We start from the raw sequence: 16,993 nt of genomic DNA on the forward strand, positions 1-16,993 counted from the left end.
CAGCGTTAGTTAAAATATCATTCGATTAACGACGCCGTCTACATTAATTCTCGTGTAATAATGTAACAATGCGATGTATTATACGAGAGAAATTCACGCGGTGAGTGATCAGCCATTGGAGAAGAAAGAAATGTACGATTTAATAGGAGTTAGTAGATGGACCGTGTAAGCAATAACCGGTACTTAAGTCCCGACTCACTTTTAATGGCGAGGCCTTTCATTCAGATGAAAGGAAATACCAACGATTCGTCCGGTGCATCGCATTGACATTTCAACGTGCAAGATATGTCGAGTTGAGTTTAAAGCCGATTTTTTAATCCACATGACGATTGAAATTTCCTTCGTGTCACGTTGGTGAGAAATGTTTGATCTTTATTTATCTTCTTCATCCAAAGAAATATTTGAAATAAGACGATTGAAAATGTTTTCGAATTCAAGTAAAAATTAAAGTTTTTCGTTGGTTTCGAAGAGCACATAACAGTATGGAATAATTTTCTTTTTTGAACAGGTGCTACAAAATATATGAAAGTGTATTTTTCTTCTACTGTAATTCGATAATTGTTAACACATTAATTCGCGTAGCCTATCATTTTTTCTTATGGAATAATTAATACTTAGCAAAATAGAAATGAAGAGAAATACACATACAGACAAAGCCACTGATATTATGTGTATTATGGCGGGTACATAGATTTTCTTGAAAAAAAAGAGAAACACTGCTCTCTGTCAACCAAAAGCACTGATTAATCAGCAGATTCGTACGTATCTTGAACTACGAAATATATTTCCAGGAAATGAAACGAACGTGATAACATGTAACAGTTATTTATTAATTAAAAAGCATCAATTTTTTAGATCTATCCATCAGCCAATGAATTACTTCGCTATGATACTTCCAACGTTAAAATTCCAATAATGATCAATATTTCATGAAAGAAAACTGCAGCTATAAAATTTGAAATCGTAACTAATATAAAATTCGATATGCCCGAAGTCGATCTTTTAATCGGCGTGCAGGACAGCATCGTAATCTGGTTTCAGGGAAAATATCGCAACCGTCTAACGACGAGCGGTGGCCATTAAAAGTTTTATCTTTCGTTGGGGTGGTTTATGTGGATTCGCAAGAGGAATGGGTGCATTAAAAGATTACCCACCTGCACGTCGCGGGAGAAATAATTATTGGTGTAGATGTGCACAGCCTCGAAGATCCAGATTACCTCGAACTCGAACACGAGCTCCACGTAATCGTCGACGAAGGTGTCGCGCATCCAGGCGACCCATCCGGTGCCTGCGAACGAAAAAGTATCTGTTTCGCGGGGAATTGATTTACCACGAATCCATTCCGTACACCCTGGGTGGGCAACTTCGTTAACCTGAATCGAAGTTAAAGCCTGAGCAGCGATTGATCTATTGTTTCTCTCGTTAATTGAATTGATTCCGTTCGGGGTAACTTCCGGATACGAGAACTTCAACCTTCCGACCCACCTCCATCATTCCACTGTCGATTCTCTGTTTTGTAAAGCGTCGTCTTCGCGTAATCTACTGTTTCGTGTGTTTTAGCAGGTGCTAAGTACCGATTGACAAAGGTTTCCAACGTAATTTACAGACTTTAACCAGTTTAATTTGTCAGTCTCTAAAGATGTCGCTATCAGTATGTGCGAATCTGTTTGGATCGAATAGTTATAGAAAACACGTAGTTCAAGTTTATAACTTTGACAGATAAAAAGTTAAATTAGTCGAATATTTTGTATATTATTGTCGGAATTCTTTCAGTCCACAGACGTCTTTCAAGGTTTATGTTATTCAATTATCTATTCTCATTTTTGGCATCCTCTATTTCTTTACATCCAGTCAATTGGCATTTTTGGCAGAACTTGACAAAAGTAGTAATAGTAAGTAACACACTAGGGTGTCATGCTGTATCAAAGAAATATTTTCCAACATCAAAGTAAACCTACATCTACTCAACATACTACATCATATCAGTGAAAATATAATAATTTAAATAATAAACTACAGCACCATTAAATCGACACGAAAACATTGGAAAAATTGCTAAATCATTAAGCTAGGAAGCTCTGGTAATAAAACAGGAAACAACAAAGAAGTAAACCAAAATCTAATAGTATCAATAAAAATGTCAACTTCCCAATTCTTTGCACGCGTACACGTACCATACTCCTTTTCAGCAAGCGAATCGATTCTTCCAGTATCTCTACCTCAGCGTTCGCTTAAAAATTTTAAATATCATTCTCGCCGGGTTATTTTCACTCTTGCAATCGATACTCCGGTTTCAAAGTTTCAAGAATCAATCCTTTCGCCGAAAAGTATCTCGTTGCCTATGCCACGTGCAAAAGGGCGTTCAAAGTTCCTCGCGCGGCATCGTAATTCAGAGACTCGATATCGTTGCTTTATAGCGAATGGAATCGACGTATAATCTTCGAACTCGATGAACTGCAAATGAGTCGCTCACGGGCCAAAGCGTTTAACTCTGCTTTCCGAAATTTTTGAAATTCTAGAGCTAAAGCACTTTCGATCGGTGCTTATCCCGCACTATTTCATCGATTTTCTCTGATCTTTGTATCGTGGAGTTAACCAACTTGACAAATAAGCGACTCAAACGACAACTTGCTGCGTCAATTTCTCCGGAGGCTCGAGAACCTCTTTTGGATGCCTTCCGTTTCGGCACTTAGCACCCCTTCATATATCCACCCACCGATTACCTCTTCCATCTCCCATGTCCAGCCTGTAATTATCCGCGCCGACCTCTCCATCGATCAGCCGGCCTAGACCATCGGTCAACAAGTTGTCCTGCCTTTTACCGTCGTACGAGATGTCGCTAAGTTCGACCGTCGGGGATTCCGGTATGGTGTAGCTCACCACTCCACCTGAAACATCGCGGAGAAGTTTCGTCGGTGACAACTGTGACGACAATGCTCCTCTCTTTTAAAACAAAGTTGAACAACCAGCCAACTTTATGTTATTCCTTTGCTCTCGCCTCGTGCACCCCGAGGAAGGAAGTTGCAGGGTTGCGTCGGCGAAACAACGGGAAGGTGAGAAAGAATTGCTGCGTCGAAAGCATTGTTTCATTAGGTAGACGGTTCATCTTCCTTCATCCCGAGGAAAATAAAACTTGGAGAATGAAACATTCTTTCTTTTCGATAGTCGAGGTTGTCGGATCACCGTTGGATTTCTTTTAGTTTAGAGAGTTTAGTAGAGGCAGATTTCTTTCTTTAGTAAAGGGGATCGAAGATGGAAAGTTGGAAGGTTGCGAGGTCGAGACGTCGAAGAGAGATGGGACAGAAAAGAATCGCTGCGTTGACAGTTGTATCATTTCGTTAGGTAGTCGGTTTGAACTATCTCCAGCTCGATGAAAATGATATTTTCAGAATAAACTTATTCTTTTCTGTTCGATAGTCGTCGGTTGTTGGATCGCTGTTGGATTTCGTTTAACTTTTTGAAGGGGTTGAAAGTGATAAATTTTTCCGGTAAGCTTCAGAAGGAAAGTTGGACGATGTGTCGACGTGATATGTTGAGGAATAATGGATAGATGTTAGGAATTCGTTAGAAAAATTCAGACAAGAAGTTTTCAGAGGGTTAGATGGAAAAGTAATCCGTCGGGTGACTGATCTTTCCGATCGGCGGAGAGAGTGTCGAGAGAGCGTGTCCAAGAGGTCGGACATTCGTGGCGAGAAAATTAATAATGAACGACAAAAACGGCGACCACTTCGCTGTGTGTCGTGTTTGGAATCGCCTAACTGCTCTCAATATTTTACGGTGTCTACGTTCGTGGCCGGCGAACCGTGTCACGCGATGCGGTTGAACGGGTTTCGGACAAGTCTCCGGTTGCCTGCTGCGCCAAGAAAATATTGAATCTTAGCATTCGTTTCAGGAAATACATCGTTCGATTTTGGCTAGGAGTAAATTGGGTATAAATCTTTCCATATACAAATCCCACGGAGATATTTATACGACGCGATTGAACAGTGTTTGACTGAGTTTACGATCGTTAGTCATTTATGCCAATAGACAATGATAGAATTCTATAACGAGATATCTTAGAGTTTAGCCTTGTTTCTGATCTAAACTAAATTTACATCGATAATGCATGATACTAAAATTAGTTTTGAAACTAGGTAAGGAAAAAGTAGGCTAGTAATTATCATGCAATTTTTTTACGATGAATGGCAGTAGCAATTTTTTTACAGCCTAATCTATTTTCAACAGTTTCCATAATAATAATAATAATCGCCCGTCCAGTTTGATCAAATCAAAATTACGGATCGTTGTCAGAATGAAAATTACAGTTCTTTAAAAAAAAAGATAAAACAGCTAAGATAAAACAGTATGAAAAAGTGGAGAACCCGAAGAAAATGATCGAACAATTAAGAGAAATATGACGAAGGGTGTGGTTGCTAAATGTGAATGTAAAGTTAAATGAAATTTTGTACATTGAATATTATTACAGCATCTGGTTGCCAAATGTGTACGAAAATTAACCAAATTTGCCTGAGACTGTATCGAAGAGATATATCTAAAAATATAAAGACGACATATCGTGATACAATTTCGTAGCTGTTACAATTAGATTTAAACGGTAAGAGGGTCTGTACGACCTATTTACTTCAATCATTCCAATTCATATTTTAGCTTCAAATTTATCACAAATAAATATACGAATATATTTCTTCTTGTGTTTGAATTCTAAATTTAATTATATCCTTTCATTTCTTCGATCTTATTCAAGAGTTTACTTTTAATTTAGAAACACGAATATCATAGTTTCTTTCATGTAAAATCTACCTAATTAAGAACTTATTTATGCTCTTCCTATATACATAGATGTATATCTTTCATTAAAACATTCAGATACGTATATTTCCACATTCTTTGAGCGGTTTCTATAATATTCTTCGAAATGTATACACCAGTGAAAGATCAACAGGAATTTATCGTATGGTCCGATATTTCATACTGGAACGCTGTTGGATAATAATTTACCAACTAATAACATTGGCGAATTGGCAAATTGCAATTTGTAGATTGTAGATTTGTTTTTTACGATTTTATAATTTTTACATCAAATACGATAGACAAATTAGCGATATAACTTGTACAATTTACTTTGAAAAAATACCATTCATTTCGTTACCAATCTTGTTAACATTATGCAAAGATATTTAATGACTCGAGACTAGTAAAATTTCACTGGTAATATTAGTTCGATCGTGCAAGTGGGTCGTGCAGATATAGCAAAAATAAATATAGGTATAGCGAAAACTCTCATAATTTGCAGAACTTCTTATCAACCAGTGAAATCCATTAAAGACATCGCGTCGATGCTCCGCCAACTTCCGTGGCGCATACATTAAAAGTACATATTCCGTGTTAACATGAAGCCGTGTACACACCACCGTTACCGCGACTTCGCCCTGTAATCCGGCAATCCGCTAATCTAATCTGCGCCAGCAATCCTCCTCCCGGCCGCCACACAAATTATTACGAAGTTTCATCGAGTGTCGTTAGAGCAATTTCCAGGGAAGTTGCCCTCAAAGGCGAAGAGTGCACTCGTAACAAGTTTCGAAATCAATCCTCCCCTCCATCACTGCGCCCCGCCCCGTGGTCTGGGTCATTTTCAAAAGCCACTTTTCCTCGGCAACGAATAACGAGACATTGATTACGCGTCTTCTCTCCACTAGCTCGTCAAAGTTCAGACCTGTTGTCTTCCAGGCTTGATTAAATTTGCCGCCAAATTTCAGATTTTCGCTAGACAGATTTTCACTGAAATCTAGGTAGAGGTGTGTATATATATATATTGTGTAATGTATATTGTGGAATGTAAGAAACGTTTTTAGAGAAAATTTGATATTTTTGCTCTTTGGTTGTTTTGTTCTAGCGTCATTGTGGAAACCTTGCGAAGTTCAGGGTTGTCCGAGTCTTTAATTATAATGGCGTGACGATCAGCAATATGGTCGCAGCTTGGAAAACTTACTGTGCGGATTTTGAGTTCAGGGGCGTTGTAGGCGCTTTTTAACCCGTTATACTTCGAAATTTTTTTTAATATGATAGACTAGCACCTTAAGTATATCTCTTCAGTGAAACTCTTTTGGAACCAAAAATTTTCGTTCGAAAAGAAGTACGTCACCAGTTTCGTTTCTTTCTTATTGTTTACTCGCGATAACAATACGAAAGCAATTTTTATACCATCAACGTTATTGATACAGTATAAAGGTTCAACTCCCAAGGAAAAGGTTCTATTTTAAGCTTCCAAAAAATCTAAAAAATTCCAAAGTACTTACAAACATCTTACTACGTTATACACTGGTATTTGTTAAGTTAAACGCTTGATTCTTCTCTTTGATTTTTTTTCGATAAAAATAACGATCTTTTTCCAAGCAATGTAAGGGTGAAATTTCGCTGAGGCTCTTAGGCCTACTAAGCATATTCATAGAATGTTAAGAGAGATGCCGTAAGATATCAATTATCTAAAACTTTATAAAAATTCTAACACTCGACAATTTGATGAGAGATTTAAAACAATGTACATAAGTTATCTAAAAAGCGTCTGAAATCATTCTAATCAAATCTTCATCAAACACTCAAATACTATCCCAGATTAACTATCCCTTCCATTTAACAATCTTCCTCATTGTTAAAGTACCCTCAGAGGTGTAGACAGTGGGAACCATAATGTATACTTTTTACATAAAAATAATTTGTTATACACAAAAACGCTACTTTTAAAAACGAACCACCACTAAAATCTTTTTTAAGGAGTCTTCAAGTTCCTTGCAAGGATTACAGTGAAAATTCAGAAAATATGTAGCGAGCTTGAAGAATATTAATAAAAAAAAGTGTGTAGCTGGTTCTCCGAGTCACTAGCCCGGCTTTCGGGAGTAATCTTTCGTGTTCACCGGTCTAGGCTGGTAGCAACGTTGTTTTAACCAGATGTCGTGCATGGCCCTCATAAATCCGACATTCCCGCCCACCGCAGCTCGACCTCACACGTTCTGAACGCTTCTTATAGCGTGAAACCTCTCATGTCGCCTGTTCCGAGTCGACCTCCACCTCTGCCTTTCCGTCGTTTTCGCGCGCCCTGTTGGCGGTTCTTCGACATTAGCGACCCAGAAAAATCATTTATGCAAATAGCCGGCCATTACACTGATATTGATATACCGCGGCGTTGCTGCGCCAAGTCACGTCGCGTTTCTCTGCGCAAAATACATAATATGTGTTTTATTAAACAGGGTCTTTCAGAAAATTTTCGTCGAACTTTGGGAGTATATAGCATTCGTCGAAAGAATATGACCGAAGCTGTAAGACATTTACGGGAAATCTGAGGGCACAAAAATATATAGAACACGTATGTATAATATGCAAGAATATATTTAAGATATATATTTATATACATATAGCCTATAACGAGGTCCTGAAATTTTTCTATTGTAAATTTCATTATAAATCAGCTTAACACTGAATATATATATAGTCATATATATATCACTTTCTTCTTCTTTAATGTGATTTGTAATGTTAATGTGCCCATATCGTACGACAGTATTTCATGGATAGTATTTTCGAATTTCAGAGAAACGATATATTTTCGACAGCTTCTGTTGATTCCATTAGTGGTTCCGTCAAATTGTTTCTTCTAAATTAAAAATATAAACAAGGCGGTTGTTAATGGACAAGCTTCAATATTTCAGAGTTTCTGCGTCATTTACGTATGATAATGAACACTCTATCGGTTGGATGTCTGTGATTCGGAGAAACTTTCTTATGTAATGTGCTCTTATGGTGTTACACGATCCAGGTTTATCAAGACTTTTTCGTTTTGACATTATCTTTTTAATGTATACGTACATAAGTATCCTTTTTCGAATTGTCATAGCATTCTAGATAACTAATTCTACCGAGTATATTTTATGAATAATATAGAGGATTTAAGTGACTGGATTCAGTCATTTGTTGTAATGTTTAGAGAGGATCAATGGGATATTGTGTATTTGATCCACGTATTAAATGGTAGAACTTTCGTTCACGGACACGTGCTACGAGGTAGAATTATTCATGACGTAACATGATGAGAACAACGTACTCTTGAAATTGAATTAGGTTCCACATAGAGCGTTATCGATACTTCTAAGCTTACGTGCTGTTGAGAATTTGGTGTAGATTTTTCGTAGAATATTTGGTAGTATATTAATAGCTTTTTAATGTAAATATACCCTATTTTGAGTTCTAATTTCTCCTATGATCGTAATGATAGCATAAATATTATGAAAATAGAAATGAAGAAATATATATATAATTTTCGAAATCTATGATACATATCTCAAGACTTTCACCAAACTCTCAAGATTCATAAAACTTTCTGTAATTTTCAACATCTTTGATATTCCTTGAAATTCCCCGGAGTTCTACGACGTTCCTTGAAACTTCCTAAATATCCAGTAACTTTAAATATTTTTAATATTCCTTGAAATAATTAGAACCTCCTGAATGTTTTGTATAATCTCATCTAACGACGTGCCTAACCTAAACTTAACTAAAACCCCTAGAGTCTACGATACAACATGTTCTCCAATATCCTCTAAAACTCTTGCAACCTTCTGAAACCATCGACATCCGATGTCCTCTCAGACTTCTGAGATTCCCGAAATTCCCTGGAACCTGACCCAAACCTAACTCGATACCTCCGATATCCTCTGAAACTTTATTCATCAAACAGAGTTAATAAATAACTATCTCTTCTTCTATAGTTATCGAAATTGAAACTCCTATATGTAAACTACGTACTTTGGGAAGAAATAGCTGCAAAAGTTGCGAAATATATTTCACAAGCGCCGTAGTTAGCTTTATCGTGGTCTAAAAGTTTAAATAACAGATTGATATACAATTCCGATAATTGTTTGTTAGTAAGGTGTAAAGATTTCGAATCTTTGATCATTTCTTCCTTTTTTTTATACAAGGAAATATCTTCTTTCATAATTTTTCTTATAAATTCCTTTTGCATAAATATTTTTAAACATATATATCACGAATTCTAATATTCTAATATATTTATATACATTTTTATTCGCAACTAAATCTATCTCGAAGCTAAAGGTGGTCGACGAATAAAATTTATCACGCTATTAATAATTTTTCCTATTTTGAATTTTTATAACAGCTAAATTTTAAATAGAATATTCTACTTTACATCTTAAATAATTTTTAAAAATAACAAAAATCAAGCCCGCGTCGAGAATACGTTATCGAAAGAACAACGCAGACATTGAGAGATTTTTATGACAGGGGGATGAAAATATCAGAAACTAGAGGTGAAGGTAAGCTTTAACTCTTTCACTATACGCGAATTCCACGGCTAAAGTTCATGTCACCAGATCGCTGAATGCTTTTCAATTTTCTAACCAAACCACCCTGGACATTGTCAAATCTGTGTAAAGTAAAAACTTTCTGTCGAAACTTCCTTCTTTCTCGTTTATTATGTTCGGTCGAGGGACGAAACTACGAGCTAGCCGGAGACTGTGACGAAAACAATTAACAATCCGTGCGCGAAAAGTTTTTCTCCATTAACAGCTGCAGCCGGCTTGAGTTAAATTAAATTATGATTAAAAGCAAACACGCGCATACGCACGCGAGATGTGTACCAACACGAAAGAAATAAAAAAGGAACGAATGGAGGACAGGATTGTGGAAAGAAAGGAAAAACATAAAAGGCTGACCTAACGGAACGTTATGAAACTCCACTTCGTTTGACTTTTTACTTCAGTAAATTAGAAAACAGAGTTAGAAATTTCATTATATCCATGCGCGAATGTCGCGACGAGTAAAAGGGTATGGCCATTACGAAACCTCACTGCAACGAGACGAATTATGCGAAATGAAACGTGAAATTGTTATACGTAGCTCGATTATTTCCTGTTAGATTGAAATGTTAAAAAATAGCCCTCGGTGCATTTCTGCCTTGTTTACAGATATTTTATTTAAAAACTAAAAGAAGAAAAGAAAGGATTCTTTCGCCGGAAGGCTAAAGAATATCATCGGAGAATTGCCAAGCCAAAGAAGCACACGGTTAATTTTCTACCGTAGTAATGGCTATGTTAGGTTGCAGGATTCCCTCTTGTGTCTTTTTCTAAGTTTTTTTTTGTCTTTACCCTGGTACTTCTTGTATTCTAATAGCAGCGTCGCTATTGCTCGCTTTAATTAGTATTCATATTTCCTTTTTTTCCATCCTTCCTTTCATGTTTTTTTTTTGCCCTATTCGTCGACGCTTTATTAAATGCAGCACCCTTGGAAAATTATATTTAATCCTGATAAATATGTCAACCATAAATATTAATACGCGGCGTATAAAAAAATATGGGTCAATTGATTCCATTCGAGGGACCATCCATTTAAAAAAGAAGTATTCAGAATTAGTTTCCCTTCTGCGTTTTTTGCATACTCTGGCTCGTTGCATGCGAGTGTCCATCCGCGTGTTCTCCGATAGTGCTCCCCCTCGCTATGAAATATTAATCTCGAATTTCCCGCGTTCGTTGCGTATTCATCCGGCGTACACTCGGACGAGATTTTTAAAACGCATCGTTTCAATTACTTCGCAAGTCATTGTTCGTACCTGCTAATGAAAAATCGATAAGCGTAGATTCGTTATTGCCCACGGCTTCATGGTATTTCTTTTGCCGATACACAATGGAGTACACTTCATTTAATTACGACATACTCTTTTACGTCTTTTACATGCGCCTCGATATCACATTTATAAAGCTTCTTTTTCCGTTTTATCAATCACCTCGTCACGTAGGCAAAATTACGGATTCATTTTTCATTCCTTAAGAAAGTAAAGAGAATTCTTCAAAAACACTGCTGAGAAAAGGATGATGAATCTTTCGTTCAGTTTTCTTATAAAACGACGTATCTCGCATACAAGGAAATAAACGTTGCCCCATTTTGAAGGTAGTTTTCATTCCGGAAATATGAGCATACTACACAGCGTGACGGATCGCCTATCTAGCTGGATGGAAGTCATTTTAGATGAAAGTCGGTCTTTTCTTATCGCAAGTCATTGTAAATATTTGAGAAATTACGAGGAAAGTATTTATAAATTCATTTTATAAAACCTAGTGACGACGCTATTTTCCTGAAATTAATTTTACTCAACGGGTCTGTGTTTTCGAAGTAACATAGCCCTGATTTGATAAAAATATGTAATCTGAGTAATATGATTTTTGATAAAACATATATTTTAAATGCTAATAAAAAATATTTCCATTGTCTTATTTAATAGCTTTAATCATACTACCTCTCTAAAATTCTTTTTACTCTGTAACTTTATTTTACGAGCTAACGCAGTCCTATTTTGTATTATAAGGAACGATATATTTCCCAGTATATCTATAAAATATTTTTATGTTTCATATCATACGTTTTCTTGCAAGATATGCGTTTTAGCATATATACCACAAGCAAAAAAAAAAAAAAAAAAGAAAAAATACCGGATTGTCTTAAAATGGAAATATTTTCCAATGTCCCGTCTCGTTTATTCACGTTTCTGTGCCATCGAACCGAACCTAGTTTCAGAACGCCACTGTCTTTCTTCTTTCCATTGCAAGAATTAGAGACAATATCGTCGTGTTGCTTGTTCATTCTGACACGGAAGCGTTCATAGAAATCGCGAGGTTCTCAGTGTCGCGCGATGTAGAACGGATGCTTGAAAGTTTCCGCAAGTTGTCGACACGCGTTGCGTGTTCAGGATAACCGAGAAATTGCGCGGCGACAATGGCGGTCGGTGTTCGCGTACGTGTTTCGCGGTGGCTGCAACAATGTCCCAGTTGGTCGATTCCATTAGACTCGTTTAAGCAGCAGAAGTGGATCGAAAACAAATGTGTAGCCTGTAGAGAGTGATACAGAGAGACAGAAGGGTGGAGCAGTAGTCGATGAGCTTGCTCGTATAACGCAGTTACCAGCGTTAATAGGATCCAGCATCGCTGTTGGACTCCAAACGCCGGTTACGGATTCACTCGTTGCCGTCTCAGCAGCGGCTCGCCAAATTGAACGAAATTGCAATTTGGAAATTAATCGCCGGCTGTTCGGCCGGTCGTCGTCGTCGTATTTCCATCGTACGTTCCACCGTGGAATTGCAAATTCACATCGGCTACGATTCTTCTTCGTTCTCGGGACCACCACCAACCCCCCATCGTAGACGGAATTAGGTCGAAATCTGAATCTTTGATATTTATGTCCCCGCGATTTACGTATCCCGCGCTGGAATTTTCGCGATTTGTAGTCTTATCGTGCGGAGCTTTTGTCGTCGGAATCTCTGAATATTTGGAATTTGAATACTGAAATATTTAAATATTTAGGATTTAGGTATTTAAAACTTGATACTTAAACTTTGAAACGCGAATATTTGAAAATCAGTGTTTCGAATGGTTCAACGTCCGAATATTTAAATACTCGAAATAAATAGAATAAGAATTTGGAAATTTATTATTCGAATGCTTAAACGTTTGAATATGCATTTGTAACTTAAATGTTACAATTGGATTACTTCAAGTTTAAATCTCCGCGCCCCAAATATTGGAAAATTCCGATGTTCACGCGTCGAATACTTAAAATCTAAACGTCAAAAAGTAAACTCTTAAGACTTCGAATATATTAAATTTAAGTCTTCGCCGTTTGAATATCAAGGAGCATGTTCGAAACGTATATTCTTAACGTTAGAATATCCATCTCGTAACCACAATTCTTCCGCTACGTAAAGCGTGCGCGTATTATCGTGGCTCGATGGTAGTGAGTACACCTACGCTGAATTCATTAACATCACTCACCCGTGTCCTGGCAACCTCTCAGTTCGATTCGGAGGCAGACGGTGCGCCGGTGCTCGGAATGCGGCAAAATACGAATCTGGCTGGCGAAGATCGGTGGTACCAATCGATGTGATATCACGGTCGACGTGTCGCTGTTCCCGGTCAACACCTGCAACAGTTACAAGCGAAACGGCTTGCGACACCGTGACTCGAATTTAATTTTTCGCTGTTGCGTCGCGATTAAGCGTTGTTTAACCAACGTTTAACCGGCGGATGCGTTAATTAATGGCCTCGTCGAAGCGGCTGGTAAATTAAAGCGATCCATTAATCGGTGAACGATTTCCGTTGGACAAATTACAGAGCAAAATGGGGGGGAGGGGGGTAACACAGGGGGTCGATTCATTGATTCTTCCGATAAAACGCATTTAATCAGTGCTTGTCCCTAAGTAAATTTGTTGGTGGAACAACGTTTTCGACGATATATTACCGTAGCCGTATAATTATCAGGTTAATTGCAATAATTTAACTGATTTAATTACAACGTCCGATTAATGCGCCCGCCTGTCCTTGCGCCGAGTAACAGTTTCCGTGACTACCATACGATTAATTCAGTTACCCGTTTCGCCAAACAATTTTGTGTTTGATAATAATGGTGTAGCCACGTAAAGGGCGTTGATAGTCGATTTGTAAGCGGACGATGATGTGCGTGGCCTACCTATGGTCGAATCGATGTCAATATCAATCAGCTTACCCTTAGAAGTCTCAGCGTTAGAGGCCGGGGCACGTGGTTAGACATAGATCATGATTGCATCTGTTCGAAGGTAGTGTCACGGTTAATGCACCTCCACGGACGGGCCGTGTAAATTATCGTTTGAATAAACCAGGATGTCGTGGTTGGTCTACTGCTCGTAAGTAGCTGGATGCTTTGATCGATTTGCAGTAAGTAGACTGTGAATGGTTATGGATTTATGGAAGTCTTAAGCGCGTAAAATAGTAAAATAATATAATGTACAAAGTGCAGCAGCACTTGATACGAGTACTTTTTATATAAGCTTTCTTCGTTTGAACGAAATTTTAGTCTGCGTCTGATTAAATGAACTCGCGTGGGCTGAATCTACTTATCGGAACGTGAACTTCTATTACATACTTCTATTACATATGGGCAAATTCATACAAACGAAATTCGTCTGTATGTGAAAATATACAGAATATTAAAACTAAAGTATACTGGTTATGTTATTTAGAGATCGAAATTTTTGTTGCTTTAATTGTTCATAATTATTCATGATTATATATTTGAAATTATTCGAAGAATTATTTATATATTAAATTGCAACTATTACAGTTTTATTTGTAGCTTGTCATACGTTTTTCTAAAAATAAGCTAGCATCCAAATACCTTCGATCCATAACGCAAATAAAAAGAATTGGCAAAGCCGAATATCATTAGCAGTAAAATATAAATGCAAATTTGTTCTATATTTTACTATAATCGTACCATATAGTAAACTCTACCAACATTTCGAACGGACAAGTAATAAACGATAATATCGTCCAATTTTCCTGTCCTTTTTCTTTCCTATCTTTAAAGCCTAGAGAAAGAAGAATAATTACAATTCGGCCTGAATAACGTAACTCGTCTCGTGCACACCAATTTCTATTTCCTCCGTAGAAGTGTCCGTCGAGCGAGGATCGCGAAACGGGCTGCTTCACACGCCACCGGGCGATAAATTATCGTTCGTTACAGACGCAGCTGTAGAACCCGCCTATCGCGACCGAGATTGCTTAATTGGACGATTCCCCTGGAACGGCTCTTAATTATTCGACGATCAACCAAATGAAACGGCTACATTGGAAATTTATTCTATCCGGTCGAAATCGGAAAACTTGTTTTTCCAGTTGCATTCTAGCCAGTTAGCGAATTGATAACGTTAAATAATAATGAACCTAGATCGTCACGAATCTCGAAACGATTCGTTCGAGATCGCTGATAACTCGTGACTCGAGTTTCGTGTTAAATATATTCGCTGTTATCGACATGTACGTCGCGTTCGTGCAAGCTACTGTTACATTTTTATTCTTTTCTAGATTTTAGCGATATAAAAAGTGATATAAAGATATAAAAGTGATCTAAACATTTTTAGAAAACTATGGATAACGCGTCATTAGCTTAGCGTACACACGAAGAAATCGTTCTTCAAAAATCTTAAATTTGATGGATTATCAATATTGATCTTGCCGTCGATTATAAACTACGTTACAAAAGAAAATTTTACTGTAAATCACATATCATTAATATTACGAAGATATAGATATAAAAATATTAAAACCTCGGTAGTTAGCGAATAATCAAAATATTTATGTGATTTTCTCACATGAATTCAAAATTAGGCAAAGATCCGTGAGTACTGCTAGTAAATTTTTTACTGCATAAATTAGACTAGCGGAAAGTTACAGTTCCATTCCAAGAATTTTTAAAATCTAAAGCTGATAATTCTCATGAACCTGGAATATGAAATTTCTTAACTTGTTATTGCAAAAATATAAACTTGTTGTTGTGAACATGCATTAAGTCATGCGAAAATTACTTTGATTAAATATATGATATTTAAAAAAAACTATGCATAATTTTGTTTGATACGAGCCAATTTAACAACCGTCATTATCACTTAAATAGCATCCAACAGAAGCAGAAGTGGAACATTTTTAGTAAAAACAATTTTTCTAATTCCAACGGCGAAGCAGACATCTTTTAATAACAGCGAATACATTAGATTTTGATTTGTCCATAAGAGGCGGTTAACGCGCCGAAAGAAACTTCGAAATTGTAAGAAGGATTGCGATGAGCGCGGTTTGCGGCGTACACGTACTTATCGATGGCCGCATCTCACTTTTCTCCTTTCCGGTTCAATCTTCGAGAACAGTTAGAGGTAACGCAAAGGTTCGCGAATCCCGTGACTCGAATCGTCTTCGAATCGCCGACCCCGATGGAATCACAATAAGGAGATCCAAGCGTTTCAGCAAAGCAAGTAGTTCCTTTTCCACTGAGAAATAAATCGAGACTTCTTATTACTCTATCATACTTCTTCTTCCCCAATGAACCATTGTTTGAAATGGAATTTTAACAACGCACACCACCATTTGTCTTTCATATTTTCCACTTTTCTTAATGACACTTTGTACCATTAAATTGTATCACTGTATACATCGTTTGTTGAATTACAAAATTAAATAATTTGATCAAATTACCCTGATAGCTTCCCAAAAAATATAGAGATAAGAGGACAATTCTTGGAATGTATTTGCTCAAAAGGAAGTTCATGTCACGCTATTATCATTACCATCAGTTTCAACCTTCAAAAATATCCTACTCGTAAACCCTAGACGCGGAAGCTGAAACAAGGAGCCAATTTTCAAATGTTCTCAGTCATCCATCCCGTGGAATATATTATATTTATTCGCTGTTCTTATTAAATATAAATTCATTTCGCGTATCGTCTTTTTATACTTATTTTATTAATCTTCTCTTGTTCGCCACTGTGAATCTCGTTGAAAAGATTTTGTATGAAAATTGCGCGTAAAACTCGGTGAAGTTTATCGAAAATCTGAATTGACAAGTAGTTTGAATTATCAAGGAAGCAATTGATCAACGATGATTTTACATTCGTGCAAAATAACGACTTTGCTCGAGTTACAAGAAGAACGTAATGTATTAAGCGTCACGTGTTGGTCTCTACAATCTGCCGACCTAAATCTCACTGAAAGAGTCTTGTATGAAATACATGCCAAACTCAGAGTTTACTTAAACCTGAATTGTAGGTAGGTTGATTACGGTCACGTTATTCAGGATCGTCCGACTTAACTTACTTCTTCTCCACTGTCAACACACGCGCCTCTAACATGCTATAGACCTGAGTACACGTACCTCTTTGTTATCCCAGCGCTTATATTGCCGCCATTCGGTGAACCCAGGACGTCGATACTCGAGAGTATACTCCTCGACGTATTCCTGACCACGGCCGTGATCGTAACGACCCTGACTCTGTACACCAGTGATCACGTGAGGTCCAGGAAGATCTACTTGCAGCCACTCACGAATTCCTCTTTCTATTTGGCTCTTCGGGCACCAGGCACCGCCTGCTGTCTCCTTCCGCAACCTGTTTTCGTCAGAATTTGTTAGC

The 16,993-nt window shown here is 37.3% G+C and overlaps 1 protein-coding gene across 3 annotated transcripts in view; it reads right to left on the bottom strand.

Moving 5' to 3' along the window:
- Positions 1–16,993, bottom strand: part of LOC117233138 (discoidin domain-containing receptor 2-like) — a 140,725-nt gene that overhangs the window by 16,302 nt on the left and 107,430 nt on the right. For all 3 annotated transcript variants that reach the window (XM_033493148.1, XM_033493146.1, XM_033493149.1), the window contains 4 exons: positions 16,738–16,969; positions 12,834–12,981; positions 2,724–2,888; positions 1,155–1,288 (listed from right to left, as the gene is read on the bottom strand). In XM_033493148.1, coding sequence (XP_033349039.1) covers positions 1,155–1,288; positions 2,724–2,888; positions 12,834–12,981; positions 16,738–16,969 — 679 coding nt within the window. The remainder of the gene's footprint in view (positions 1–1,154; positions 1,289–2,723; positions 2,889–12,833; positions 12,982–16,737; positions 16,970–16,993) is intronic.

The sequence above is a fragment of the Bombus vosnesenskii genome, unplaced genomic scaffold (genome assembly GCF_011952255.1).
Source record: "Bombus vosnesenskii isolate JDL3184/JDL3185 unplaced genomic scaffold, Bvos_JDL3184-5_v1.1 scf7180000013295, whole genome shotgun sequence".
In the NCBI taxonomy this organism is placed as follows: Eukaryota; Metazoa; Arthropoda; class Insecta; order Hymenoptera; family Apidae; genus Bombus; species Bombus vosnesenskii.